At 38.1% G+C, this 27930-nt stretch overlaps 1 protein-coding gene across 2 annotated transcripts; it reads left to right on the top strand.

Annotated features, from left to right (window-relative positions):
- The first annotated feature begins 158 nt into the window (after positions 1-158).
- LOC306862380 (rapamycin-insensitive companion of mTOR-like) lies at positions 159-27868 on the top strand. Of its 2 annotated transcripts, XM_079405165.1 has the most exons (38): positions 159-232; positions 352-399; positions 2501-2598; positions 5081-5145; positions 5983-6114; positions 6543-6606; positions 8160-8286; positions 8376-8545; positions 8821-8888; positions 8996-9063; positions 9303-9385; positions 10600-10687; positions 10800-10890; positions 11016-11082; positions 11345-11425; positions 11516-11616; positions 11725-11890; positions 11968-12069; positions 14172-14218; positions 14309-14444; positions 14619-14818; positions 14910-15036; positions 15185-15349; positions 15644-15720; positions 16373-16451; positions 16611-16720; positions 16814-16901; positions 16983-17075; positions 17302-17408; positions 18027-18295; positions 19264-20299; positions 21507-21684; positions 22752-22836; positions 22942-23145; positions 24063-24215; positions 24334-24457; positions 24706-24844; positions 25118-27868. In XM_079405165.1, exons 1-38 carry the CDS (start codon positions 169-171, stop codon positions 25190-25192), a joined length of 5175 nt encoding a protein of 1724 aa, XP_079261291.1. In that variant the 5' UTR covers positions 159-168; the 3' UTR covers positions 25193-27868. The 2 variants fall into 2 exon arrangements, with proteins under 2 accessions (XP_079261291.1, XP_079261292.1); XM_079405166.1 differs by lacking the exon at positions 24063-24215.
- The last annotated feature ends 62 nt before the right edge of the window (positions 27869-27930 follow it).

Below are 27930 nucleotides of genomic sequence, written 5' to 3'. Positions count from 1 at the left end.
CTTTATGCATTGTGTATAAAAAATTATTAATTTATTACTTTTTTATTAAAAATGTATTACAAATTTATTATTATTTATTATGTCAGACGGACATGTAGAAATGCAGACACAACAGTTTGCTCAAAAGCCCGGTTCTCGCGATATTCCTCGAGGTTTCCGGTGTTGTGAATGTGTCTGCTAAAGATGGCGGTCAGCATCCGAGGCCGTCCTATCCGAAGTATACGGATGCGAGGTGAGATAAGCTTACTCTGCTCGGCCGATTAACAGATCCGTCAGGATAATATGATGCAGTCTTCATCAGCTACCCCAAGCTTCCCTATCTCAATTTCTTATTTTATCTTTCATACACAGGGCGGAATGACAGTGGGGAAGAAAATGTACCTCTCGATCTCACAAGAGGTAAGTTAAGTCAGATGAACCTAGTGAACTCCCTACCTAGACAGCATTTCTGGGCATCGTAGTCTTGTTTGGGATGTCAGCCTCGCGGGTGCCAAACCCACCTATGATGCCCCAAAATGCTTGCTGCGCTTGGTTTTGAGACACAGCCTTAAACTAAGGCAACATATAGATCCGTACACTGTGTATGCTCTTGTATATAAGTATACAATACTTAAATGCAGAGAAAAACATATGGTGTTACTTAGAGGTGTCGAATGCTTTTTAGTATTATGTAATGGTTGCATGAAATATGTATCTCTTCTGTCCAGCATTGTAGGACTGTAGGGTCCAAAGGGTGTAACATTAAGGACCAAAACAACAGCTGCAGCAAGAAATCATGCAAAATTAACTTTTTTTGTAATACCATTTTATTTATATTTTAAATATGTCAGCTGACGTCCAGTTTAATGCAGTTATACTTCTAAATTAATTCTGTTTTTTGTTTTTTTTTTGGATAAGACTTTTCATTTGGTAACATTATTTAACATGACTAGCAATGAGCTCAACAAACACTTCAAAATCTTAATTGAAAATGTCACAGTTCATTGTGTACATATATTAATTTTTATTGATTTATTCTGTGCACAAGACCAGAAGTTTTATTTAGCATTAAGGTTGCTGTTAAAGTTGCCTGTCTTTGGGCTAAACACAAAATCCTGCAGAAACAAGTATGAATTCAGGGGGTGCTTAACCCTCGTGATCATAACACAGGTTTTACTCGCATGTTCTTTGCTGATTTGTGCGGTTTTGTTCCATACTGTAATGGATTTATTTATATGCTTTGTTAACAGTATTGCTAAATATAGCTTTAGTATTGTTTGTCATTGAGTGTCTGGAGGGACACTAGCTGCTCATTAGCAGTTGCAGGATCATGATCGTGTGCTGTCATTGCTGATAGGTTAACCTCGAGGCTGTTTTGCCCGTATGACCTCTGTGTGGATGGCCTTTTCTGGATGCTTCCAAAGGCTTAGGCGTTAATGTTAAACTGGCTAGATTTTGTAACTTGAGTCAGAAAATGTTGTCTTGGTTTCCTGAGCTCAGATAGTATTAATCCAGAACTTGTATTCCAGTCATGAATTCCTGCTAATACCCACCATTAAAAAGTTTGGGGTCACTTTAAAAAACAAAAATGAAGGCTAGCACTGCATTTATGTAATATAAAATACAACAAAACAGTAATATTGTGAAAAATTATTACAATTTAAAATAACCTTTTCTGTTTTAATATATTTTAATAAGTACTTTATTCCTGAGATGGCACAGCTGAATTTTGACAGTCTTCAGTGTCAAAAAAAACCCTCTTATTGACCCCAAACCTTTGAATGGCAGACTACCTGTATTTAGACCAGACCTAAGCTTCACTGTTTTTGGTTCCCGTATGAAAGTCTGTGGAATATTTGTGGATTTTGTTTTGTTTTGGTGCAGATGACTGAACATGGGGGAAATAAGTCGTAAAGAGTGCTGTTTGTAGTATCTTTGAGTGTCTGTATTTATGCTAGCTGGTTTTGCACAATATTAAACACTAATGTTCATTTTATTGTACCTACTTTATAAGAGGAGCAAATACCTCTTTCCTGCAATTATTGTTTTATTTATTTACTTTTTGGGTTGAAAATAAATATATAAAAGTAAAATAGCTAACAACCTCCATAACTGGAACTGGTTTCCCATAACTTTTACAGATTGTACTTTGTTGTGTTGAGAAGTCAGCTCTTTGCTGTTGATGATTCACTGTTGGAAACTTATCACTGTTTTTTGATGCATGCTAAGACTTCCTTACTAAACTGAGCATGGGGTGTTATTTATGAGAATTTGTTATGTGAGATGATGTCAGGAAGTCCCACTGTGTCTAGCAAAAACACTCTGCTTTTGTGTGCTTACTAATTTAACTGATGTATGCTTGATTTCATCCCATAAAGCACTTCTCTGCTTTTTGTGGTTGTAGCATAACAATAATGGAAATGGTGCGGTAACTTCACGCTGTTACTGGAAGAACATTATATCTTTGTTTTCCCATCCCTGTTTCTCTGATGACGTCACAACTCAATCATTTTTTTTCCAGACCCCTCTGAGAACATGCGAGAGATCCTCCAGAATGTGGCCAAACAGCAAGGAGTCTCGAATATGCGCAAACTCGGCCACCTGAACAACTTCATCAAGGTTTGTCATCTCAAGAATGGATCAGGAGTTGCAGTGGACCAGGGAATGCAGGAATCAATGTTGATAAATCCTGACTTTTTAGGACATTTTCATGCTGATACTGCAGGGCAAGCCCTAAAGAATTATACATATGACTAGTTTTAGGTTGTCTGAATGGTTAGTGCACTTTCGATAAGGGATCGGTCATCTTTTACTGAACCTCATATCATTCCAAACCTGTAAGAGAGTTCTGTGGAAGACAAAAAAAGATATTGTGAAGAATTTTGGTAACTAAATAGTTTTGTTTTTCATTGACTTGCATAGTATAAACACAAAATACAGTGGAAGTCATTTGAAAACTGAAACTGTTTAGTAACCAACATTCTTTAGAATATCTTCTTTATTTTCCCACAGAAAAAAGATACTCGTGTTTGGAAAGATATGTTGGCAGAATTTTCATTTTTAGGTGAGTCATAATTCCTTGAATAATTAAGGTCAGACACAATTTTTTTTTTGTACAAAAACAGCTGCTAAAAATGTTAAAGCTATTTTACATATTTAGTGCTGGGTGATATACCAGTTCAAACGGTATACCAGGCGGTAAAAATCACATTCCAGGGGGGTAAAATTTTATGGTGGGGTTCCCCTGGTAAAACGGGGACATGAAAAACAACTCACGGCAACAGTGATAAAGTCGCTGCTGGAAAACCACAGACTTGGCAACACTGTTAACTGCACAAACTTCTGAGTAATGGTTAGAAAACATTCTGACACAACTGGGCAAATAAACCAACAGTAAACCACCTTTAACAGAAGCCAGAGATGCTGAAGATGAAAGCAAAGAGGAGTAAATACTGTAGCATTCACACTGCGCAAAATATTGGAAGAAAATTATAAATAAGCTTCTGAATTGAGGTGGGGATTTTTATGAATGTACACGTATCTCTGGAATGGATGCGTATCTCTGAGGGGAACTGACTGTCTTCAGACGTTTAGATGGTGTTTTCTTTTCATCTTGACTCCATAATAATGCATATTAATGTAGTATTTAAAAGTACAGCACTGCTTTGTTTACAGCAGTAACCAAGGAAACGACGTATGGCCATAAGTTCCATAAGCGCCACCTGCTGTCAAAGAGTGAATTTGCATTTTCATTCAGTTCATCTGCGATTTGTTTCGTGTAGATGTTTTATGTGGCATAATTTCACAAAGCAAAGGCCAGACCATTCTGTTTTTGCTTTAAATTTTGAAATCATGCAAACTAATTGACTTTAAAAAGTATAATATTATATGTAGCATATTTGTTTGGATCGTGATTAAAATGCAGTAGTTCTGTAACTGTTTCATGCTTTGTCATTTATATAAAGGCACAGTTATATGAATGAGAAACCATGATAAACCGTGAAATCAGCAGAATCCTAGAAAAACCTTGATAAAGATTTTTGGTCAGTCTGCCCAGCACTATAGCTATGTGTATGTATGGTAAAATAATTAACTACTAATCAACTAGTCAGTTGTTGAAAAAACTAGTTGAAAATCCTGCCTATCCCTAATGCAGCCTGCTGAATCTGGTACATCTGTTTGGTATTACAACACAGGAGTCCTGCATGTGAATACTTACTGGTGTTTGGTAAAATGGCGTAAACAGAGTACTTTATGGCTTCCGTCAGTCGAGGCCTGAGGGCATTTCTGCCCTACACTTACAGGATCTGGCCTAAAATAAAAGCATCTGAGCAGACCTAAGGAATTAACCCGAGCTCAGATGCTCTCAAAGTACTGAAGTGCTGAATCTGGTTCAGTTTTGCATTTTAACATAAACGGGGTAAGTGCGGCAGTACAAATATAATCTTTTCCAGATCGTTCAAGTTCAATCTTCTGATGCCTGCCAGCTGCCACAGAACAAGTACAAGACTGAAGGTGTAAGGCTGAGGATATGTTCATGTTTTGTGGTTCACAGCCAAAGCGAGTTGCATATGTGCTTGCCAGGCTTTAAAAAGAGATGGAAACTCTTGAGAGATGGCTCTGTGGCATTACTATTACCAGTACAGAAAATGTAAAAATGCAGTTCACTTCATGTGGTTTTATTTTGTTTCTAGTTGACCTGTCACAGGTGGCACTGACCGTAGAAAAAAGGGAAAACTTGAAAGGGAAAACTGCTTCTTTTTTTTTTTCTCTATGTATTTGATAACCTTAACTGGAAATCATAACTGGTTCATATTCTCCACTTCAGGTGAATTATCACTTTGCTAATTATCAGTTTGCTGACAGTATTGTCATATTTCAGCAGACGATCAGTCGAACAGGCTTTGCCATGCCATGAAGTGTATAAATCACCTGAGGTTAAGAAAAACATACCCTCCAATTCTTTGAACTTGGGCGTGTTTTTGCTCCGTGTGAAATACCCTGCAGTGTTTCAGCAGAATTTGAATACAAATAGAGTCATCGATGTCTCTACTTGTTGCCAAGTAAAATGAATAAGTGCTTGTTTATGTCTTCAATACAGCTGCTCTGCAACGTTGGGCACTCCGAGGAAAAGTTTGGCTTTACCCATGAAGAAATTATCATATGGTGAGTCATAGAGCAAAAAAAGCATTAGATTAAAGTTGTAAGGTTGGAGCAAAGGGTTTTTTCAGTTATTTGATGTAAATTATAAAATTATTTTTAAGAAATTAAATTATATGATTTTGAACTAAATAAAACAGAAGATCAAAAGTGACAGCAAAGACATTTTTATATCACAAAAGATTATTTCAAATAAATTATATTCTTTTTATATATATATATATATATATCTCAAAGAATCCTGAAAAGGAAATCCATTTGTTTTCACAAAAACAAATAAAAAATTTAGCAGCACTACTGTTTTCAACATTGGTAATAACAAATGTTTAAGTACCGAATCAGCACATTACAATGATTTCTGAAGGATGAGTGTGACACTGAATAGCGGCTGCCTGAAAATTCAGCATTCTCATCGCAGGAATCACAGGAACATTTTGGAACATATTCAAATAGAAAAGAGTTATTTTAAATTGTAATAGAATATTACATAGTTTAAGAATATTATAGTTTGTATTTTAAAAAATGCAGCCTTGATGAGTGTAAGAGACTTCTTTTAAAAACATAAACAACTTTTGAACAGTAGTGTATAAAATAGAATCTATTTGGGGAGTTTTTTCTAGTAAAGGTTCCCATGCACAATTAATCTTTAGCTTTTTCATAATTTTTAAATGAAATGAAATGACTTTGTCCACCTCTGAAATTACTTATCTTGTTTTATGTCTGAGCATAAAAAATATATAAAACCTTATTTTTCATTGAATGTCCTGGTTTACTTTGAATTAAGTGACATTACTTAAGTTAAATAATTCATGTCTCATGCTGTCGTTTCTGTTTCTTTCACAGCCTCAGGTTGGCGCTGCTCAATGAGGCTAAGGAGGTGCGAGCGGCTGGTTTGCGTGCTCTCCGCTACCTCATCCGAGACAGTAATATCCTTCAGAAAGTGCTCCGGCTCCAGGTGGATTACCTGATTGCCAGGTCTGTGTGACATGTTTTCATAGTACTGTATGCAAGCCAGTCATTTCAGCAGTTTAGTTCTGAGCTAGGGATTGTGGGATAAGGACTAACTATTTCCACCAGAAACAAGACTTGATGCTAATTCATGGTGAGTTGTGGATCATGTGACAGGGAGAGAGGAGGAGCGTTCATGTGAAGAGCTAGTCAAGTCCAGTTAAGGTCATTTTGATGTGGTGGTACTGTATGGATGTGCTACTTCCTCTGTCCTGTCTGAACACCCAGCGAGTCAGATCTTGGATAGGAAAATTAATCAATTAAAATGCATTTAGAGGTAATACTCCGCTTCCCCAGTGCAGCTGTTATTATGGTTTGAGAAGCATTTCACTGCATTGACTACTAATGTTGACTGGTTCACATAATGTTGGCTAATGTGACCTTTTGACCTGTAGGTGCATTGACATCCAGCAGAGTAATGAGGTGGAACGCACACAAGCACTCCGACTGGTGAGAAAGGTGAGATGTGAACACTTCCTGTTGTTTTATTGTGTTCAATAATGAAAAAAATCACAGGAGTCCTGTTAAAATAATTAAAGGGTTAGTTCACCCCAAAATGAAAATTCTGCTATTAATTACTCCCCCTCATGTCGTTCCAAACCCATGAGACTTTCTTTCATCTTCAGAACACAAATGAAGATGTTTTTGATGAATTTGGAGAGCTCTCAGACCCTCCATAGACAGCAACACAACTGAAATATTCCCAGACCCAGAGTTACATCGTAACTCGGAGGAGAAGAATGGTTGAGTAAATTGTTATTTTTGTTTTCTTTGCACAAAAAAAAGTATTTTCGTAGCGTCGCAAAACTTGAAGTTGAGCCACTGATGTCACATGGACTGTTTTACCGATGTATTTACTACGTTTCTGGACCTGGGAACATTTCAGTTGTGTTGCTGTCTATGGAGGGTCAGAAAGCTCTCCGATTTCATTAAAAACATCTTAATTTGTGTTCCGAAGATGAACGAAGGTCTTACGAGTTTGAAGCGACATGAGGGTGAGTAATTAATGACACAATTTTCATTTTGGGGTGAACTAACCCTTTAAAGGGGTCATATGATGCGATATCAAGTTTTCTTTTGTCTTTGGAGTGTTACAAGCTGTTTGTGCATATATAAGATAAGTTGCAAAGACTAAAGTCTCAAACCCAAAGAGATATTCTTTATAAAAGTTAAGACTCGTCCACACCTTCCTAAAACGCCTCATTTAAACACGCCCCCACATATTTACATCACTGTGTTGGAAGATTTGCATAACACCGCCCAAATGTTTACACACAGAAAGAAGGCATAATTTTTATTCTCGCTGTTGCCGCAGCTGCCATGTCGTGGAGACGCTGTGTGCTTCCAAATATGGTAAGGGGTGTAACATTTCCGTTACACGCTTGAGGTATTCAGCCAATCACAATGCACTGGATAGCTAGCCAATCAGAGCACACTGCGCTTTTCAGAACGATGAGTTTGTAAAAATCGGCGCGTTTCAGAAAGGCGGGGCAGAGAGGAGCAACAATAATGTACAGTATGTGGAAAATAATGTATTTTTTAACTTTAAACCGCATAAGAACGTTACATTACACCAAATACGCCAAAGAATGTTATTTATAGTTATATGACCCCTTTAATTTAATCTTTATATTAGATTTTAATCTAGATTTTTATTTTATTTTATCCTGCAGCTGTTGTCTTGCACACAATATCTGATGAATTTATTTGCTACCAAAATTCCATTTACCAACCTATGTATTCTGAACAAATAAATAAACTATGATAAATGCTGGCCCCAGTATTATTATTTTAAATTTTTCCCATTTGATTTAATTTTATAGTTTATATGTTTCTGCCCTGGATAGTAGAATCTCATTCTATTATTCCATGTTGCACTTGAATAAAATGAACTCTGCAGCAAACCATTATGTCCTCACAATGTAGACTGACCCATTTCTTTAACAATGTTCAGTGTTCTTTTTGTCATGGATGGAAGTGTGGGTGTAAGTGTTTTTACAATGATTTTCCAGATGATCACAGTGAACGCCCTGCTCTTCCCAAGTTCAATCACAAACTCCCTCATAGCTGTGGGTAACGATGGACCGCAGGAGCGGGACCGTATGGTTCGTGCCTGCATCGCCATTATCTGTGAACTTGGTAGGTTTGCAGACTGACCGGTGAACTGTACCGTATCAATCCGTGAATGTGTACATTGACCTCATGAATGTCCATGTTTGTGTGTGCAGCACTGGAGAATCCTGAGATTGTGGCCAAGAGGGGTGGTCTCAGCACCATCCTGAAGAATGTAATCGACTGCCAGCTCAGTCGCATCAATGAGGCTCTGATGACCACCATCCTGCACCTGCTCAATCACCCACATACACGGCAATACGTTCGCTCTGATGTGGAGCTTGAGGTTTAGATCTGTCTTCAACAATTACCCATCAGAAATTTTATTATTTCATGTTCCATCATTGTTTTAATTATTATTTGTTCTATAAAATGTTATTATAAATAATTAAATTAAATAACATTGCTGCAATTTTATTTTGTTATTCCTTTCGTCCTGTTAGTTTGTCCTTAATTCAACCTTACATTTTATGTTGCTATATGACATTTATATGCTTTATGCAAATTTGGTAAAAACTATTTTACAAGGTGTTTAGTAAAGTTTTACTTTTATTTTTTCAGCAAATCCTGGCACCTTACACAGACTTTCACTACAGACACAATCCAGACACAGCAGAGGGTCAACTCAAGTGAGTGTGCTGCTTTAAGGTCTTTCAAAGTAGATTTTGCTATTGGTGACACAAGCATGCAACTTTTATATGCTGCATGTATGAATGTGTGGTATTTCTTTCTACAGAGAAGACCGGGAAGCTCGATTTCTGGCCAGTAAGATGTCAATTGTTGCTTCCCTTCGCTCTTGGTCAGGTAAGCAATGCCTTTTAAATTTTGTGAAAAACTGCGAGGCTTTCTCTGGAATCCTTGTAGTCCCAGATTTCAGTCAATACTTCAGGTTGATTGTGTAACAGTGCATATCTTAAGATGATGCATCTAAAAAGAAACTGTTTGCATGAATATTGTAATGCATCATGCATCTTTTAAATGGAAATTCCTCATGAGTGCACTTCTTAGACCAAACCTGTTGTTTTGTCCCACTGTACTTCCAGGCATCATTAATCTCTGCAAATCAGGCAACTCTGGAATCCAGTCTCTCATTGGTCTGCTGTGTATACCAAATATGGAAGTGAGGGTATGGTTAAAGGATGTAATTAGAATGCTTGCAGAACACATAGTATGCAAATCAAGCAACCAGTTCTTTTGATTTCAAAAGCTACAACACTAAGTTTGGTACATATGTTTTGTGTTTTTAAAACATTATTAGTTGTGTAATTAATGTTTACAGTTTATATATATGTAATAACTGTTTGCCCATAAAGTGTGGAGAATGTTATTTTATTATTGAATTGTTGCAGATTTGCAGGTGTGGCTTTGTATTTCTTGCATGTTCTGTGAAACAGTTTCAGAAATATAGAATCTGTTGATTTGATTTTTTTTTTTTTTTTTTTTTTTTTTTTTTGGGGTCTAAGTACAAGTAAAGAGCACTGTTGCAGAAATTTGCAATGAGTTCACACATGTTCTTTAACCTTATATTTACAAAAATGCTTATTTATTGTCTTTAGAATGCATACAAAATATTGAGATTAAAGGAGCACTCCATTTTTTTTGGAAATAGGCTCCTTTTACAACTCCCCTAGAGATAAACAGTTGAGTTTTACCGTTTTTGAATCTAGTGGTAGCACTTTTAGCTTAGCATAGATCATTGAATTGGATTAGACTATTAGCATTTTGTAATCAAAAATGACCAAAGAGTTTCGATAATTTTCCTATTTAAAACTTGACTCTTCTGTAGTTACATCGTGCACTAAGACCAACGGAAAATGAAAAGTTACGCTTTTCTAGGCTGATATGGCTAGGAAGTATACTCTCGTTCCGGCGTAATAATCAAGGAAATTTGCTGCCATACCATGGGTGCACAAAACTCAAGCTTTAAATAGGAAAATTATCGAAACTCTTTAGTCATTTTTGAGCGTCCGATTCAATGATCTATGCTAAGCTAAGCTAAAAGTGCTCCCGCCAGACCCGGAGATCGGCTGAATGGATTCAAAAACGGTAAAACTCAACTGTTTAACTCTTGGGGAGTTGTACAATGAGCCTATTACCAAAAAAAGTGGAGTGTTCCTTTTAATTATTGATATAAAAAAAGTAAGATTTTATTTTAATGGTCTATGTTTTATAATAAATATAATCATACTAATTACAATTTAAAAAAAATGTTTTTTTTAAATTTAAATATTATATTAAATATTATACAATGAGATGTACATATTAACCACAGTGATTACTGAGTCAGTGCTCAAGCCTCATTATGAGGTACTTCATCACAATCTGTCGCTCTCTTCTCAGCGAGGTCTTCTGGAGGTGATGTATGAGATATTCAGACTCCCTGTTCCCGTGGTGACACAAGATTTTATAGAAGCTCTTCTCAGTGTGGGTGAGTGCGACCGCTGTCTGCTTGCACTGATTAACATCTTCATTTCCAGATATCTACCACATCAGAAATCAACCCACACTGACAGGAACAATGTCCTCTGTCCCTTTTCCAGACCCCAGTAGGTTTCAGGACAGTTGGAGACTGTCAGATGGATTTGTAGCTTCAGAAGCAAAAATAATTCTTCCGCATAGGGCACGGTCCAGGTAAGAGCATTTGCTGGGCTTAATTAACCCTGAAACTGAGCTAAATAGTGAGGCCTCTGTAGATCAGCCTTGAATGCATTTAGCTTCAGAGTCTTGACATGTGTTTGTGTTCTTTGTCCACCTAGACCAGATTTGATGGATAACTATCTCGCCTTGCTACTTTGTGCATTCATCCACAGTGGACTTTTAGAGGTAATTTACCATTTTAAAATTGTGATTCACCACCATCTTTCCGAACATGAACAATTCTTGAAGAAAAGAAGCTGTGGTTCATTTTTTTTTTTATTCACCCTTTGTGTTGTTTTAAACCCATATGACTTACTTTCTTACATGGGCCACAAAAGGAGATATTTAGAAGAATGATCATGCTGCTCTTTTTCCATGCAATGAAGTGTATAAAGACTATCAAGCTCCAAAAAGGACAAAAAATAAAAACATGTTTTTTTATTTTCAGGGCCTGGTTGAAGTGATCACTAGCAGTGATGATAGCATTTCAGTGCGTGCAACCATCCTTTTAGGAGAACTCCTGCATATGGTATTATTCTCAAATTACTGCAACAGAAAATACAGCTTAATCTTGGACTATATCTCATATAACCATAAATAATTTTCATTTTATTTTCAGGCCAACACCATTCTTCCCCACTCCCATAGTCACCACCTGCACTGCCTGCCCACTCTTATAAATTTGGCTGCTTCTTCTGACATTCCTCAGGAGAAAAGACTGTGAGTTGCTGTCTTGTCCTACATAGCTGGCAACACAAATAGCACAATGTCAAAGCTACGTGATTATTTCTGTGATTTGATGGAGCACTGTTCGGTTGTGTTTTGTAGACGGGCAAGTGCTGCTGTCAATAACTTGAAGCGATTTCATGAGAAAAAAAAACGAGGCCCCAAACCCAATAGTCTTTACTTGGACCACATTATTCGCAAATCGCTGGCTGCTCATTACTGTCGGGACCAGCACCTAAGGCCCCAGAGGGACATTTTTGTCATTAAGGTATGAGCTGGTGACTGGAGGAAAGCATTTCTTGGATGTTTCAGCTTGGATGTGATCTGCATTTTTGTGTTGTTTAGGACACCGAGGAGGCCCTGATGATGAACCTCAGAGACAGTCAGATTCTCAATCATAAACAGAATTTAGAATGGAACTGGGTCCTGATCAGTACCATACTCAATGTAAGGTTTTTGATCCTGCTATTTTTTTTAAATGCTAAATGCAAACTAAATGTTAAATGTGTACATTGCTAAATGTGTATGTTATCGTTTAAACGTTTGGGGTCTGTGAGATTTCAAAAGCTGTAATATTGTGAAATATTTTTACTATTTAAAATAACTGCTTTCTATTTGAATATATTTTAAAATGTAATTTATTCCTATGATCAAAGCTAAATTTTCAGCATCATTACTCCAGTCTTCAATGTCACATGGTCCTTCAGAAATCATTCTAATATACTGATTTGCTGTTCAAGAAACCTTTTTATCAATATTTAAAACAGTTGTGTAATTTTATTTTCAGGATTCTTTGATGAATAGAAAGATCCAAAGATCAGAATTTATCTGAAATAAAAAGCTTTTATTTCAAGGTGGGGGATTACAGATATTAAAGGATTAGTTCACTTTTTAAAAAACTTTTGCTGATAATTTACTCACCCCCATGTCATCCAAGATGTCCATGTCTTTCTTTCTTCAGTCGAAAAGAAATTAAGGTTTTTGATGAAAACATTTCTCCATAAAATGGACTTCAATGGGACCCAAACGGTTCAAGGTCCAAATGACAGTTTCAGTGCAGCTTCAAAGGGCTTTAAACGATACCAGACGATGAATAAGGGTCTTATCTAGCGAAACGATTGGTCATTTCAAAAATAAATAAAGTTTAAGTTTTAGAAGCACAAATGCTCGCCTTGCTCTGTTCTGTGATGCGCGTTCGTGACGTCATGTAATACGCAATTACGTTGAAAAGGTCACGGTTGACGTAAAATCCAAAATTTTATTTTAGGCTTTTTAATATTAAAACACCCAGGATACGCACACGAAATGGGCATTTTAAACGATAAACTGACACAAAGTAAAAAGTAAAGTCGTGACGTATTGTCAATTATGGTGACCCATACTCGAAATTGGTGCTCTGCGTTTAACCCATCCAAGTGCACACACACAGCAGTGAGTAGTGAACAAATGCGCACACACACACACACACACACCCGGAGCAGTGGGCAGCCATTTTATGCTGCGGCGCCCGGGGAGCAGTTGTGGGTTCGGTGCCTTGCTCAAGGGCACCTCAGTCGTGGTATTGAGGGTGGAGAGAGCGCTGGACACTCACTACCCCCACCTACAATTCCTGCCGGCCCGAGACTTGAACCCGCAACCTTTCGATTACGAGTCCGACTCTCTAACCATTAGGCCACGACTTCCACATTTGAATATGTGTATATGGTTCTCCTTCCGCACATTTGTCAACACTGACTCGGTACTTCCGCCTACATCAAGCGTGACCTTTTCAACGTAATTGCGTATTACATGACGTCACGAACGCGTTTTTTATTTATTTTTGAAATGACCAATCGTTTCGCCAGATAAGACCCTTATTCATCGTCTGGTATCGTTTAAAGCCCTTTGAAGCTGCACTGAAACTGTCATTTGGACCTTGAACCGTTTGGGTCCCATTGAAGTCCATTTTATGGAGAAATGTTTTCATCAAAAACCTTAATTTCTTTTCGACTGAAGAAAGAAAGACATGGACATCTTGGATGACATGGGGGTGAGTAAATTATCAGCAAAAGTTTTTTTAAAAGTGAACTAATCCTTTAATACTTTTATTTTGCAAGGATGCTTTAAATTGATCAAAAGTGATGACATTTATAATGGTGCAAAAGAATTCGATTTCAGATAAATTCTGTTCTTCTGAACTTTCTATTCATCAAAGAAACCTAAAAAAAATTGTGCTCAGCTGTTTTCAACAATAATAATGTTTTTTTAGCAGCAAATCAGACTATTAGAATGATTTCTGAAGGAACATGTGACTGAAGTATTGATGCTAAAAATTCAGCTTTGAAATAACAGGAATAATTTTACAGTTTTTAAATAAATTTTAATAAATTGTTACTGACTTTGGAACACCACTGTATATCTGATATATTTTTTTCTTCAATTTTTCAAAATGTTTTTTTATTATTACATTAGTATTGCAATAAAGCACTAATCACATTTCTTTTTAATGTAAAAATCTAGTTACAATGTGCAGCGTGGTATCTATTAATTGGTATTTTTAATTGTTTTAGTGGCCAAATGCTAACCTTCGGAACAACAAAGAGGAACAGATGCACAAGTAAGTAGAATTCGGTTTTCTAGTCTTCGAAATATTGCTAATATTTTTTGTCATCCATTCATTGCTGTAAATTTATAATATCTTTCTCAGGTTTGTGCGAAGGTTGCTCTTCTTCTACAAGCCTAGCAGCAAGCTGTATGCTAACCTGGAGCTGGACCACAGCAAGGCCAGGCAATTAACGGTGGTGGGCTGTCAGTTCATTGAGTTCCTTCTGGAGTCAGATGAGGTGAGAAGAAAAGTTAAAGATATAAAGAACTGAGTGTATTATTTATTGCCCATTATTTACTCACTGTCATGTGGCTCCTAACCTATGTAACTTTCTTCCAAACAGTTTCTCAAAGTGTGTTTCAAAACGACATGATCGATGACACAATTTTGAGCTATTTTTCTGTCTTCTCAGGATGGCCAGGTGTATCTTGAGGACCTGGTGAAGGACATTGTCCAGTGGCTGTCCTCATCCTCTGGGCTGAAACCAGACCGTAGTCTGCAGAGCAACGGCCTCCTCACCACTCTCAGCCAACACTACTTCCTCTTCCTCGGCACTCTCTCTGCCCACCCACAGGGTGTTAAGATGCTTGAGAAGTGCAGCGTCTTCCAATGGTTAGTTTAGGACTTTGTAGAAACGATATAGAGGTACACAATATATTGGTATCTTCAAATATTAGCCTTTTTTCTCAATGTGTTTTGACAGCCTGCTGAACCTGTGCTCCTTGAAGAACCAGGACCATCTTCTGAAGCTGATCATTTCCACACTGGACTACAGCCGGAATGGCTTAGCACGAGTCATCCTCTCCAAGATCCTCACTGCTGCCACTGATGTAAGAAACTGACCGACTACTCTTTGAGTGTGTTTACCTTAATGCCATACACTTACAACCTAGCCGTGCTTAGCAAAGCATGCTGGTAAAAGCATTCCCCTATGCTAACAGATCTCTAATATAGTTCTTGAATGTTATTTTGGCACAGAACTGCAGGTTGTACGCCACCAAGCATCTGCGGGTGTTACTTCGAGCTAATGTGGAGTTCTTCAGCAACTGGGGTATTGAACTGTTGGTGACTCAACTACACGACCGCAACAAGGCCATCTCGGTGGAGGCTTTGGACATACTGGATGAGGCCTGTGAAGACAAGGTGAAGTCAGTTAACACATTAGGGCAAAAAGGAGGATGTTATTGAGATTGAGAAGTTTAACTTGGCAGAAAGTAATGTTATTTAACTGAGCTCGGTCTAGGTGATGTAACAAAACGTGTTGACGTTGGAGGCACTTGTGAATTGACTATGCTGTGCCAGTGTAGCTGTGTTCCAGGAATCTGTCATGGAGATCTGTAAACAGCCAGAATCTAGGTCAAAATTGACAGTTATATCGTGGCTTGTGAATACATGTCCAATTACATGACTGCTGTTTTTACCATCGTGTTATCCCAGGCAAACCTACATGCTCTGATTCAGATGAAGCCAGCGCTAACTCACCTGGGAGACAAGGGTGTGCTGTTGCTGCTACGGTAAAGCTCAGATATTCCCTGTATAACCTCTCCATTTAACAGAGGTTTGAAGGTGCACTGCATCTTTCTTCCTCATAGTAATTTTCAGCAACTTCAGTCTTCAGTGTCATGTGATCCTTTGGAAATCATTCTAATATGCTGATTGGTGCTCCAGACACATTTCTTATTATCAACATTGAAAACAGTTGTGCTGCTTTTTATTTCTTGTATTTTTTTCAGGATTCCTTGGTGAATGTAACATTCAAAAGAACAGCATTCATTTGAAATAGAAAAATTCTGTAACAATATAAATGCCGTGACTGACATAATTTAAAGCATCCTTGCTGAATAAAAGTCTTTCTGATCATTTTGAGATCACATGAGCAGTCTTGTCGTGCCATTTAAATGAATTCAATTATCAACTCAATTATCTCTGACAAAGCATCTTTTTAAAACAAATTTTAAACAATTGCCTGAAAAGTTTAGTTAATATGTGAGATCAACAGCACTGGTCAATGCATTTTCCATTGTGTTGTCCCACATTTATCTTTTAAAGCACTAATGCTGTGTATAAATATGGATATTTTGTATAAATTTTGTTTAACTGACTTACAGTAAAGTTGAAAAGGCTCTTATATGCATAAGAAACAGCTGCTTTTCCATCCATTTCCAGGTTTTTGTCCATTCCAAAGGGGTTCTCCTATCTAAATGAAAGAGGATATGTCACTAAACAACTGGAAAAATGGCAGAAGGTAATGCATTTTACCATTATTCCGCACTGTTGAAAGTGTTTTAGATTGTTTACAGTATATACATCAATAAAATGTATTCTGCATGGTTGTATTTATTATTTTTCTATAATACTTGAATTGCTGTACCCATTCTGTCCAATTACTTTTGTTCCCCTGTAGGAATACAACCTCAAGTATGTGGACCTCGTAGAGGAACAGCTAAATGAAGCACTCACTACTTACCGTAAACCAGTGGATGGAGATAACTACGTGCGACGGAGCAACCAAAGGTTTTCCATGGAAACTTTATACTGTTTTTAATTCATTAGTAGCATGTATTATGATTTAGAAGGAAGTCATCCATAAAAATATTTTTCTTACAGGTTACAAAGACCAAATGTTTTTCTTCCTGTGCATTTGTATGGGCAACTTGTACATGATAAGACAGGCTGTCATTTGCTGGAAGCTCAGGTGTGTGTTTTAAAATCACTTATGACAGGCCCCGATGGTGAAGCATTTCTTCATATAATGCTTCTTTTCTGTCTCTAACAGAATGTAGTTTCAGACCTGAGCTACACAGTGCGCTGCCCAGTGCTGGAGAAATGGGATGGCATCAAACAGCTTAAGGCTGCTCTTTGGGCCCTGGTGAGCTTGTGTGTGTGTGTGTGTGTGTGTGTGTGTGTGTGTGTGTAGGTTTATGGTTTATAAGGACACTATGTGTATAATGAAATGAGTATTACATAGTGAACTTGGTTTATGAGAATGCTTCCTGTGTCAAGTTTTTTTCCACTACTGTCTTTGTGGTAATAATTATCAGTAGCATTATTAATATTATTTTTAAGTATAAACCATTTATTCTGCTTGCTTCAAGGGAAACATTGGCACATCTAACTGGGGACTGAACCTGCTACAGGAAGAGAATGTAATTCCAGATATCGTCGCTCTTGCCCATGACTGTGAGGTTCTGTCTATTAGAGGGTATGTGCTCTTGATTTCAGGATCAGCCTGGCTGCATATGGCCAAAAATTTTAAAATTTAGATATAAGTCAAATGCACAAATTAGGATTCAGGTGGGTAGTGCACTTGTTCCCCAGCGCTCATTTCAGCTAAATGTTTAGAAGTTGTCTGAAACTTTCATTTTGTGACTGTAACAGAAAAAACTGTAAAGAAAAGATATCTGAAGTTATAGTTTATATGCTAACATATAAAATAGCCAATGCTTTCTTTTTTAGAAAATGGATGGTTCCAGTTATCACAAATAATATGACAAAAATAAGACATTTGCATTGCAACATTTACTGGTTTCTATTGCACAGAGATATTGCACAGCTTACCCAACTGGGTGACCAGACATGAAGTGACCGAAAGTTTACAGTGAACCCCGCTAAACACATCCATAGTTTCAACATTTTCTCAGAAACCATTTTTTTCTGGGTTTAGATGACTCTGTGAATTGCGTCATACCTCCTCCCCGATTATTTGGCAATCTTGCATTCTTTCTTTTTTTTTTATACACGCTGATCTTTTGTCTTTTTTTTGTTTGTTTGTTTTTTGCCTTACTCTCACAATTATTGCCTTTCATTTCCCCTCTCTCAGGACATGTCTTTATGTTCTGGGACTCATTTCTAAAACTAAGCAAGGATGTGAGCTTCTCAAACTGCATGGTTGGGATGCAGTTAGGCACAATCGCAGACAGCTTTGGCCTGTGGTGCCGGATGAGGTGGAGCAGAGCCAGAATCTACAGCAGCAGCAGCAACAACAGCAGCAGCCCCTTATCCACCTGTCCTCAGCACCCAGCACCCTCAGTCTGAACTCTGAGTCCACCAGCTCTAGACATAACAGCGAGAGTGACTCCACTCAGCCTAGTGAGTGCTGCACCCATCTACTCATACATGACTAATGGCCCACAGTGCAACACTGTGGTTTAGGGTGGAGGTCCTTCTTACCACTTTTCAGATGGGCCCCATATCTTCTTATTTGAAGCTTAGTCATCTCATATTTATCGTTATTAGCTTAGAATCTCACTGCATTATTATACTGCTGAGAAGGTGTCTTCAACCTAGTATCACTTTTAGATTTCAGTCTTTATTTCAACTACTGTATATTTAGATCAAGATGATTTTAATGTACCAAAACAGTATAGCAAATAGCACAAATGGTGCTTATCTAGCACCACAAATGCTTTGCGATCTTTCGTTCTATGAAATTTATTGGTGCTTTTTCCTTCCCATTCTTGTATTAGGGTTGTGTAAATGTGTTGTGTAATTTTTCACATGCAATTTGATTTTGACAAAAAGACGAGACTTATAGACTCTTTTAGTCAGCTCTTGGCTGAATTTATCTGACAACCTGGCCTAGACTGACTGTGGTGATGTGAAATGTTATCTATTTATAAATGATCTTTTGAATTTTGGAGTGATTCACTTCAAATATTTAGAAATGTCTTTAAAGCCATTCCCAGACTCTTAAGCATCAACAAATTAGAACTTTGTTTTCAATTGCACCTCTTGATGTGCCAGATTCAGCTATAAAAGGTATCCTTCTTACTTAATGGAATGGTTGGGCTTACATTTTATACTGAGAAGTGCTTCCGTCATGGCTTAGGAAGAGTCATGAATCATTATCTACCCACTTACTGGTTTTAGATGGCTAAGCACAGTCAGTAATACTGACTCGAATAGAAACTGGAAAAGGGGAAAAGTTTAGGCTTTTCTTGACCCACACTTTAAAACAAACCACACACTTTCTGCACACACTATGAAAATGTAATCTAGTGGTAACTCTCAAAATAATCTAAAAGTAAAATTGCCAAAATGCCTTGCTTCCTTTTCAGGCATGTACATCCTGGATGATGATAAGTTAGAAAGCTCTGAACTTTCAGAGGACCAGCCACTGTACTTCAGGCCCAAACTTCTAAAGGACCGCAGCCCCTTCACCATACTAGCCTCCAGTCGACTTGTCCGAAACCGCTTCCTCATCTCCCTCTCCGGAAAAAAACTCCGTAGTACCAGTGACCCCAAAGGCACTGGTAGCAGCAGTAAACTCCATGGTGAGCCCACGTTAGGAGGCCTAAGAAGGATACGCACCGTTACAGAGCCCTCTATATTCTCTCAAGTTCAGGGAGATGTCTTCAGTCCTGGATTTACTGTCGGACATCTGCCGAAAAGCCCAAGCGTTAGTCTGGATACCTCTTTTGTAGGCAGCAAGACTTCGGAAACTCAGGGCAGCGCATCTAGTATTGGGGAGCCGGAGGTACATCTGAACAAAGCTGCAGAACGGAGCTCAGGGGTTGGAGACGCCCACCGAGAGCAGACCAGTCGGGAAAGGCTGGCCGGAGATGGCTCAACCTCTGGGGGTGGGGCTCAGTTTAAAAGTCGCAGCCAGAGTTTCAACACGGACACGACCACTAGTGGTATCAGCTCCATGAGCTCCAGCCCATCCAGAGAGACGGTGGGTGGTGTGGACTCTCCCACCATCGACACGGACTGTGTTAGCCTCAATACGGTCATTAGCACTCAAACTGTCAAAACACTTCACTCTCTCACGCCCCAGTCCAACCACCTTTCCCTGTCCAAATCTAACTCAGTACTGCTGATGCCACCAGGTTCTTCTCATACTTTGCCACGCAGGGCTCAGTCCCTTAAATCGCCTTCTGTCACGACCATTTCAAGTCTGACAGACTGTAGCTTCATGTATACCAGCCCTCGGGACGCACTGGGCTATGCTACCCTCAAACGACTACAGCAGCAGCGCATTCATCCCTCCCTTTCCCATAGCGAGGCGCTTGCCTCGCCTGCCAAAGACGTGCTCTTCACTGATGCCATCACTATGAAAACTGGCAGCCTGGACTCCAGACTCACACCACGCAGGTAAAGCAGATGGACCAACAGATGGTGTGAAACTCTTCCCTATTCTGTCATTATGTGACCCTTGTTTTTTTTTTTTTTTTTTTTTTTACTGTTTCTTTCGTGTCAAATTTTACACTTACACCAATTATTTCGCACAGCATTCGCAGAATGCATCCACATTTATCGTCCTCCTCCAAACGTTTCAACATGTCTTGACTCAGAAAAGTCACTTTCTCAGAAGAGTCATTAGGAGTTAAGACATTACAGAGGAAGTTGTTCTTTAGACTTCCTTTTAATATTGTTTCTTTTTGTGATGTGGCTGTTAGTTATCAGCCTGCTAGGATCATAATATTATCAATTAAAAAATATCAGTGTTAATCAGACAAGAAATTAGCACTAGAGTTCCCCATTAGTGTTAACATCCACATAATATAAAGATGACACCCCTAAAAGCCCCTTAGGAAGCACTGCTCCCTTTGGAAATAATGTGGTGTGTTTCTGATGGTCCCTCTTAGGTATACTAAAAAGCGCTTCAGATGTCTGGGCCAAGGTTCAAGCAGGTCCCATCGCAGATCTCTGCTGCCACGGTGCGTGGACCATCCCTAGGGCTGACGTTCCCCTTTTTCAGTCCGAACGTCCACTTCAGTGCATTTTTACAATACAAAAACCCTGGCCATCTTGGCTTCTTTTTCGTCGTACTTTGCCCCCCTTTTTCATTTCTCATTAGCGCTCCCACAGCCCATACCTTAACCTGATACTCTTCGACCATTACTTCTTGAAATTACCTCCCCACAGTAGGACGAAGTAAACTTTCCTCATTCCTCATTGATTGTATGTAGTGCTAAAGACTTTCTTACCTACGCCCTGTCTCCATTGTCACAATGCTCCTTCAAGTAGTTTGCTGATGTGAACGGACTGAAACCGATTCCCACAATAGCCGCATTCCCTCATTTGATCCAAGAAGCATGTAGAGGTTTTTGACCTACAGTACTTGCATGATGCAGCTAATGACAAATGGCTGCTCATTTTGAAATGTGAATACGCTTCACCAGCCTGTTCCCACATTGACAAACCTACCAATCATCTGCTAGCAAGACTACAGTAATGCAGTATCATCACAAGTAGTTTCCAAAATGTCCAAACCTCCTTTCTTACCATTTTCTCTCTCCCAATGTTGTCCTTCTTCCAAACGCTTCTCTCTGATCTCTTCCCATCTGCATGAGTACAGGTTTCTCAAGGCTTTGAGTTTTGCATCTCTGGATAAGGAGGATCTTCTGAGCCCTATCAGTCAGACCTCCCTGCAGCGCTCCTCCTCAGTGCGTTCAATGGTGTCCAGTGCCACATATGGCAACTCTGATGACTACATTGGCCTTGCACTGCCAATGAACATCAACAGCATGTTCCAGGTTACTAACTACTCTACGATCCTGTTTATACCTGGTACTATCATCCATCTCTGGTGATCTGATCCCACTTTGTCTATCAGGGCAGATTGCTCTTCATACATGGTTTAAAAGGCATAGTTCACCCCAAAATAAAAATTCTGTTATTAATTACTCACCCTCATGTCGTTCCAAACCCGTGAGACCTTCGTTCATCTTCTGAACACAAATTAAGATATTTTGATGAAGTCTAAGAGGTTTCTGACCCTGCATAGACAGCAACGTAACTACTATTTTCAAGTAAGAATACTTTTTGTGCACAAAGAAAACAAAAATAACTAATTACCATAACGAATTAACAAAAAATAACTTTATTCAACAATTTCTTCTCTTCCGTGTCAGTCTCCGTCACATGTTTACGAGAGTACCACGATGCATGAGTTTGACACAGAACACAGATGCGCTGCGTCTTGTTTGCATCAGAGGAATGCACATGCATGCGTTGTAATACTGTCATGAATGCGTGACACAGACTGGCACGGGAGTGAAAACAATTGTTGAATAAAGTCATTATTTTTGTTTTCTTTGTGTGTAAAAAGAATTCTCGTAGCTTCATAACATTACGATTGAACCACTGATGTCACATGGACTGTTTTAACAATGTCCTTACTATCTTTCTGGACCTTGAATGTGTCAGTTCCGTTGCTGTCTATGCAGGGTCAGAAAGCTCTCGGATTTGATCAGAAACATCCTCATTTGTGTTCAGAAAATGATTGAATGTCTTATGGGTTTGGAACGACATGAGACGAGTAATTAATGACAGAAATTTCCTTTTTTTTGGGTGAACTAAGCCTTTAACATGCCAATTTAATGTCTTGGTCAGTCTGTCTCAAACTGTAATCTCAAGTGTATGGTCACCACTTCAAGTGTGACTTCAAGTTCAAGTGAATGGTCACCTCTTCCAAAGGGTGTCCACTTGGAATAGGATTGTCCGAAAAGCATGTCAGTACCAAGTGTAAACAGGCATTACAAAAACACACTCTAAATTTGTGTCTCAAACTTGACTTGACTTGTATTTGGTTGCTAACTAGATTAAAGACATACCGTACTTCCAAAAGAGGACAAGTCCACCGTCCGAGGACCGATCAGCAAAGTTCTTCTCGGGAGATGCAGATGGTAAAGACTGGAATGGTTGTGTTATTTAATCAGCTCTGTATACTATTCCCATTGCATTAGTGCCTCACTGCTCTTTTAGTATTCTGAATGCTGTTCTTTTCTCAGGTTCCAGTGAAGGATCCAGGCATTCTGTTCTGCGATCTCAGCTTAGTATCACGGAGCTGATTGCGGTGAGCCGTTCAGACCAGCACAAGCTGCTGGGTGCGGAGGAGACCGGCCTGCAAGAGCACAACGAGGAGAACTGTCTGTACTGTGCAGGGCTCTATGTGCTTGGGTGTAATTTAAACACTCCCACACAAAACCGCACAGGTAAGCTACACGTTTATTCAAATGAATATAGGAAAAAGGTGACATCACTTTGACCAGATTTCCCTAAATACCTGTGAGGATGCATGCAACATTTCACTCCAATCATGGTAAACTACAGTAGTTACCTTATATTAGAAGATCATTAATTCAAGGAATAGTTCACCCAAAAATGAAAATTTGATGTTTTATATGCTTACCCCCAGGGCATCCAAGATGTAGGTGACTTTGTTTCTTCAGTTGAACACAAAAGAAGATTTTTAACTCAAACCTTTGCAGTCATATAATGGCAGTCAATGGGACCCACGGCTTTGAGAGTCAAAAAAACATACACAGACAAAACCAAATGAAACCCGACGATACATTGAGGTCTCAAGATACGAAAAAATCGGTCTGTGCAAGAAACTGAACAGTATTTATATCATTTTTTTTTTTACCTCTCATCCACCACAATTTCCAACTGTCCCGAGCGTGTTCACAACAGCCAGCACGTGACGTGTCAACGTGCACTAGCATAGTAGACGATTGTGTGGAAGTGATCTAAACAAAGAGTGACATATACACGTGACCGATCGCTTCCGGACATTGCGGTGGATCGGAGGTAAAAAATTATATAAATACTGTTCAGTTTCTTGCACAGACCGATTGTTTTGTGTCTTGAGACCTCAATGTATCGTCACGAGCCGCAGAGTTTAATTTGGTTATGTCTATGTATTTTCTGACTCTCAAAGCCGTGGGTCCCATTGACTGCCATTATATGACTGACAGACTGCAACGGTTTGTGTTCTACTGAATAAACAAAGTCACTACATCTTGGATGCCCTTGGGGTAAGCAGATAAACATCAAATTTTCATTTTTGGGTGAACCATCCCATTAATGAGTTTCCTCGTGTTCTTACACACCCTAAATCCTGTTTTAGACTATCCCGATGCTCCATTCTCAGAATGGTGCAATCAGTCCTTACACAACCTGGACGTCATGCCTCAGGCTAAGTACTCAGGAGTGTCTGGCTGCAGCGATGCTGTCTCTCAGGGCTCTGGTGGCAGCACACGCAGCACCGAGCTTGTTCTTGGTGAGGAATTCTTCAGGCTGGCAAAAATCAGATTGGAAAATTAAGACAATTCTCAAGCATTTTGTTTCGTACAGATTAATTGTTAATTTTATGCCTGCGCATGCTGTCTTTCTGCCAGGGGTGAAAAATATTCCAGAGGATGCTCCAGCCTGCCGTGTTCTTCTGAGGAAGGAGGTGCTTCGGCTGGTCATCAACCTGAGCTCCTCGGTGGGGACCAAAGGGAATGAAACCGGACTCCTCACGTAAGGAGACAATTCATCCACAACGATTTCAATTTAACAAATGCTTTCCTAATTAATTTTTCAACAGAGGTTTCACTAAATATTGCTCTAACTGGAAGACTCTTTGTCTGAACATTATTTGATCCTTTTGATCATTTTAATGAGGCAGAATAAAATGAAATGGGGAAAATGGATGAAAAAGTGAAGCTTAGTAGAGGGAAGATTTATTTCTTCCATGTTTTCTTTCATTGTAACTTCTTACCTTGCAGAATCAAGGAAAAGTTTCCTTATGCATTTGATGACATCTGTCTGTATTCCGAAGTTTCATACTTGTTGGCCCACTGCATGTTCAGACTGGCTTCACGACGTTTCATTCAGGAGCTCTTTCAAGATGTTCAATTCATTCCGGTAATATGAAACTTTTCTCACTGTAGCCCAAATCCAATCAGAGCTATTTTTCTGCAACTAATCTGTTTTTACAATCTAGACTGAACAAGAACCCAGATTTTCTTTGTGTAAAATATTATGGTAGATACCCCTTACAAATTGTTTTTCAGTTCTGGAATTAAACTGGGTTCATTTCTATGCCACTAGAATAAATGAACAGAATTTCAAAATAATGATTGTTTTTTAAAACTTTTTCATTACTAAGCATACATGTGGTAATCTTTTTATTTGTAGATGTACGAAGAGGCTGAGAGCATTCTGTCAATGCCCAAGAAATCTACCACAGTAGATCTTCCATCAGAGCCGTGATCCTCTAAGCGTTTTTCAGACTATTCTCTTCCCCGATGCAGCAAGTTGTTGATCTCTTTCTTGGCCTGACCATGCGACTAAGATGAATACGCAATAAGAGACTAAGGCTATGGAACAGACATGGGTGGATTGAGAGGTTCACAGGGAACATTTCCACAGAGAGAAAAAAAGCGGTACGTTAAGAGAACAAACTGGTTTTACCTGAACAAATATACTCTACACAGAAGCTCTGTAGACATCTACAGTGGATGTTGTAACCAAATAATCCTTATAAACTGAATGGAAAGTGAAACATGCAAATATTTGATCTGTGAGTCAACACCAGTTGTGTTTCAAATGCAAACAAGACTGTCTAAGGAGATTTATTAACTTCCATTAAAGGCCTAGGCGTATGATTTCACATAACAAAAGCATTTTTTTCCTGAGTGGATCCCTCAACACTACAACATTCCAGCTGTTTTCTTTGGATTTCTCTATTACTAATTCCGGTTGTTTAAAAAAATGAAATGGCTTTCGCAACCAGGCTGAACAAACACTCTAGTCCTGGTATGACTTGCTTTGTAAGACAATCATCATGAAGTAATAATAATTGTCAGCAACTGCCAGTTTTTTTTTTTTTTTTTCTTTTTTCCCTTTTGTACCTGGCTCATAAAAGGTATTTTCTGCTTATTGATTTTTATCTTGATGTAGCACATAGCAATCCCTGAGTAAATGTATGTACATGTGTTTGATGGTGTTGATACACAATAATGCAATAGAGACCGTGTTGTATTATTGTGTAACTTTGTTAACTGATTTATGAAACGTCATCCAAAAAAATCTGACGTTTTAATCAGTAAGATATTTATTTATTTATTCACTTATTTATTGTTTGGTCTAAGCAGCTCCTCTGTCCCGTTCACTTTATTTTAGCCTATTAGCTGGCTATTATTTATGTCTGACAGTCAGTGTACATGTAGACAACGGGCTTCAAAAGAGGAAGTTAAAGTGCATTTCACCACTGCTATTTTGCAGTTTTACTCTTCTCTGTTTTTACTCATTTTAGAGATTTTAATTAACCCATAGAAAGTTTTCTCTTTAGAGAAAATCATTAATTATGGAAGCATTAATGAAACCAAGATTCGCCAAACATATTTCACAATATTTGTATATGAGAATACCTTTTGCACTTTATTCTCTCTTTCGGATTGCTAATAATGCTTTTTTTACCTGAATGTGGTCAGGAGATTTTGAACGGGCAAAAAACATATTGGGTTAAAAGTAAGGTTAGACAAGACATGATTTGAGAATGATCCTTAATATATGACATGTTCTGCTTAAATTCAACTGACCGTCATCCATAAACTACTAAGCTTTATCATTGTCAATATTTATAGCAATTCTCAGTATTTGATATACCAATTATGGTTTAATAAGATTTCGAAATGCCTTCAGGGTTAGGATAAATCTAGTTTAACATTGCATAAAAAAAACATTACCAAAAATGGTTAGATCCCACTTTGTAAGTGTAAATTTGAGGTTCATTTGAATTATTTCTATGCAATGTGCCTGTTAATTCTGTATGCACAAATAACTTGTTATTGAAGATAAGACGATCACTTAATTTTCTTGGATGGACCATTTATATTATTTAGGCAGCTTTAATTATTTTGCCTTATTTGTATTTAACTCAAACTTTTAAAATTAATGAATTTGCCCTTTCTTCTTGTTTTATTTATTATAGAAACTAATAAATCTGCCTTTGCCTGCCTTGACTTTTGGATTAAGCATCAGGTTTCAACTTCCATTATTTCTTTTTTTTTTATAGTCTGATATGGCCAGCAATATTCTAGTTGTTAATTCAAGTTGTTGTTACAGACAGTATTTCCTTTTAGGCTTCTGGGGAAATTTTTAAGTGCATGTGCATTCTAACCCCTATCTGCAGAAAAAAAGAAAAAAGAAATATGGGAACTGTCCAAGAGCAACAGATAATGTTTGGAGTGGTACATATGATGCCGTTTTTTTTTTATTATATGGACATTGAACAATAATCAAGCCACTTATAAAATATTATTTTTGAACAAAATAAATCTGGAATCTGCCCCTAATATTTTCCGAAGTCATTTCCACAAAGTCATTAGAGTGTGTGGTGAAAATATCCCAGAATGCCAGATGGTTGGTGTTAAATCATGTTTTAATATTTTTTTTGCTTCCAATTTTCACTAGGGGTTATGTGCAACCCATGACCGGAAGACATTGTTAAATTGTTTAAAAAAAAAAATTGTACTGGTGTTTTTAAAGTATTTTAAAGGGGCTGTTTTCTCCATCACCATTAATGCTAAAAGTGTAAAGGAAATGCATATATTTTTAATGTACATTTGTTCATTGTGCAACAAACAAACTGCACCTTTCAACTATTTATTTTTTTTCCTTTTCTTTTAAGTGGGCTCATGATTTTGCAGAGCACTGTATGAAATGTAAGCACCATTTAATAATGAAATTGCAGAGACTGATGCAAGAAGTGTTATTTATATTTTTCCTGAAGGGAAAAAGCATCTAAAACGGTTGTATACATACTTAAAATGTTTCTTTAATTATATAATTTAATGTGTTTTGGGGGGCATTAGCTATGGGTCTTGAGAATCTAATGAAAGGGATGCGTCCGTGATTAAATAAAATAAACCTCAATTTCTTTGACTCCTTTCTCAAGTGTTTTATTGTTGTTTTGGAAAATATTTTTTATATTTTCAAATCAAAGT

The sequence above is a fragment of the Barbus barbus genome, assembly GCF_936440315.1.
Source record: "Barbus barbus genome assembly, chromosome: 43".
NCBI lineage: Eukaryota > Metazoa > Chordata > Actinopteri > Cypriniformes > Cyprinidae > Barbus > Barbus barbus.
The sequence above is the reverse complement of the archived record's forward strand: the minus strand, read 5'-3'. Positions and strand labels throughout refer to the sequence as shown.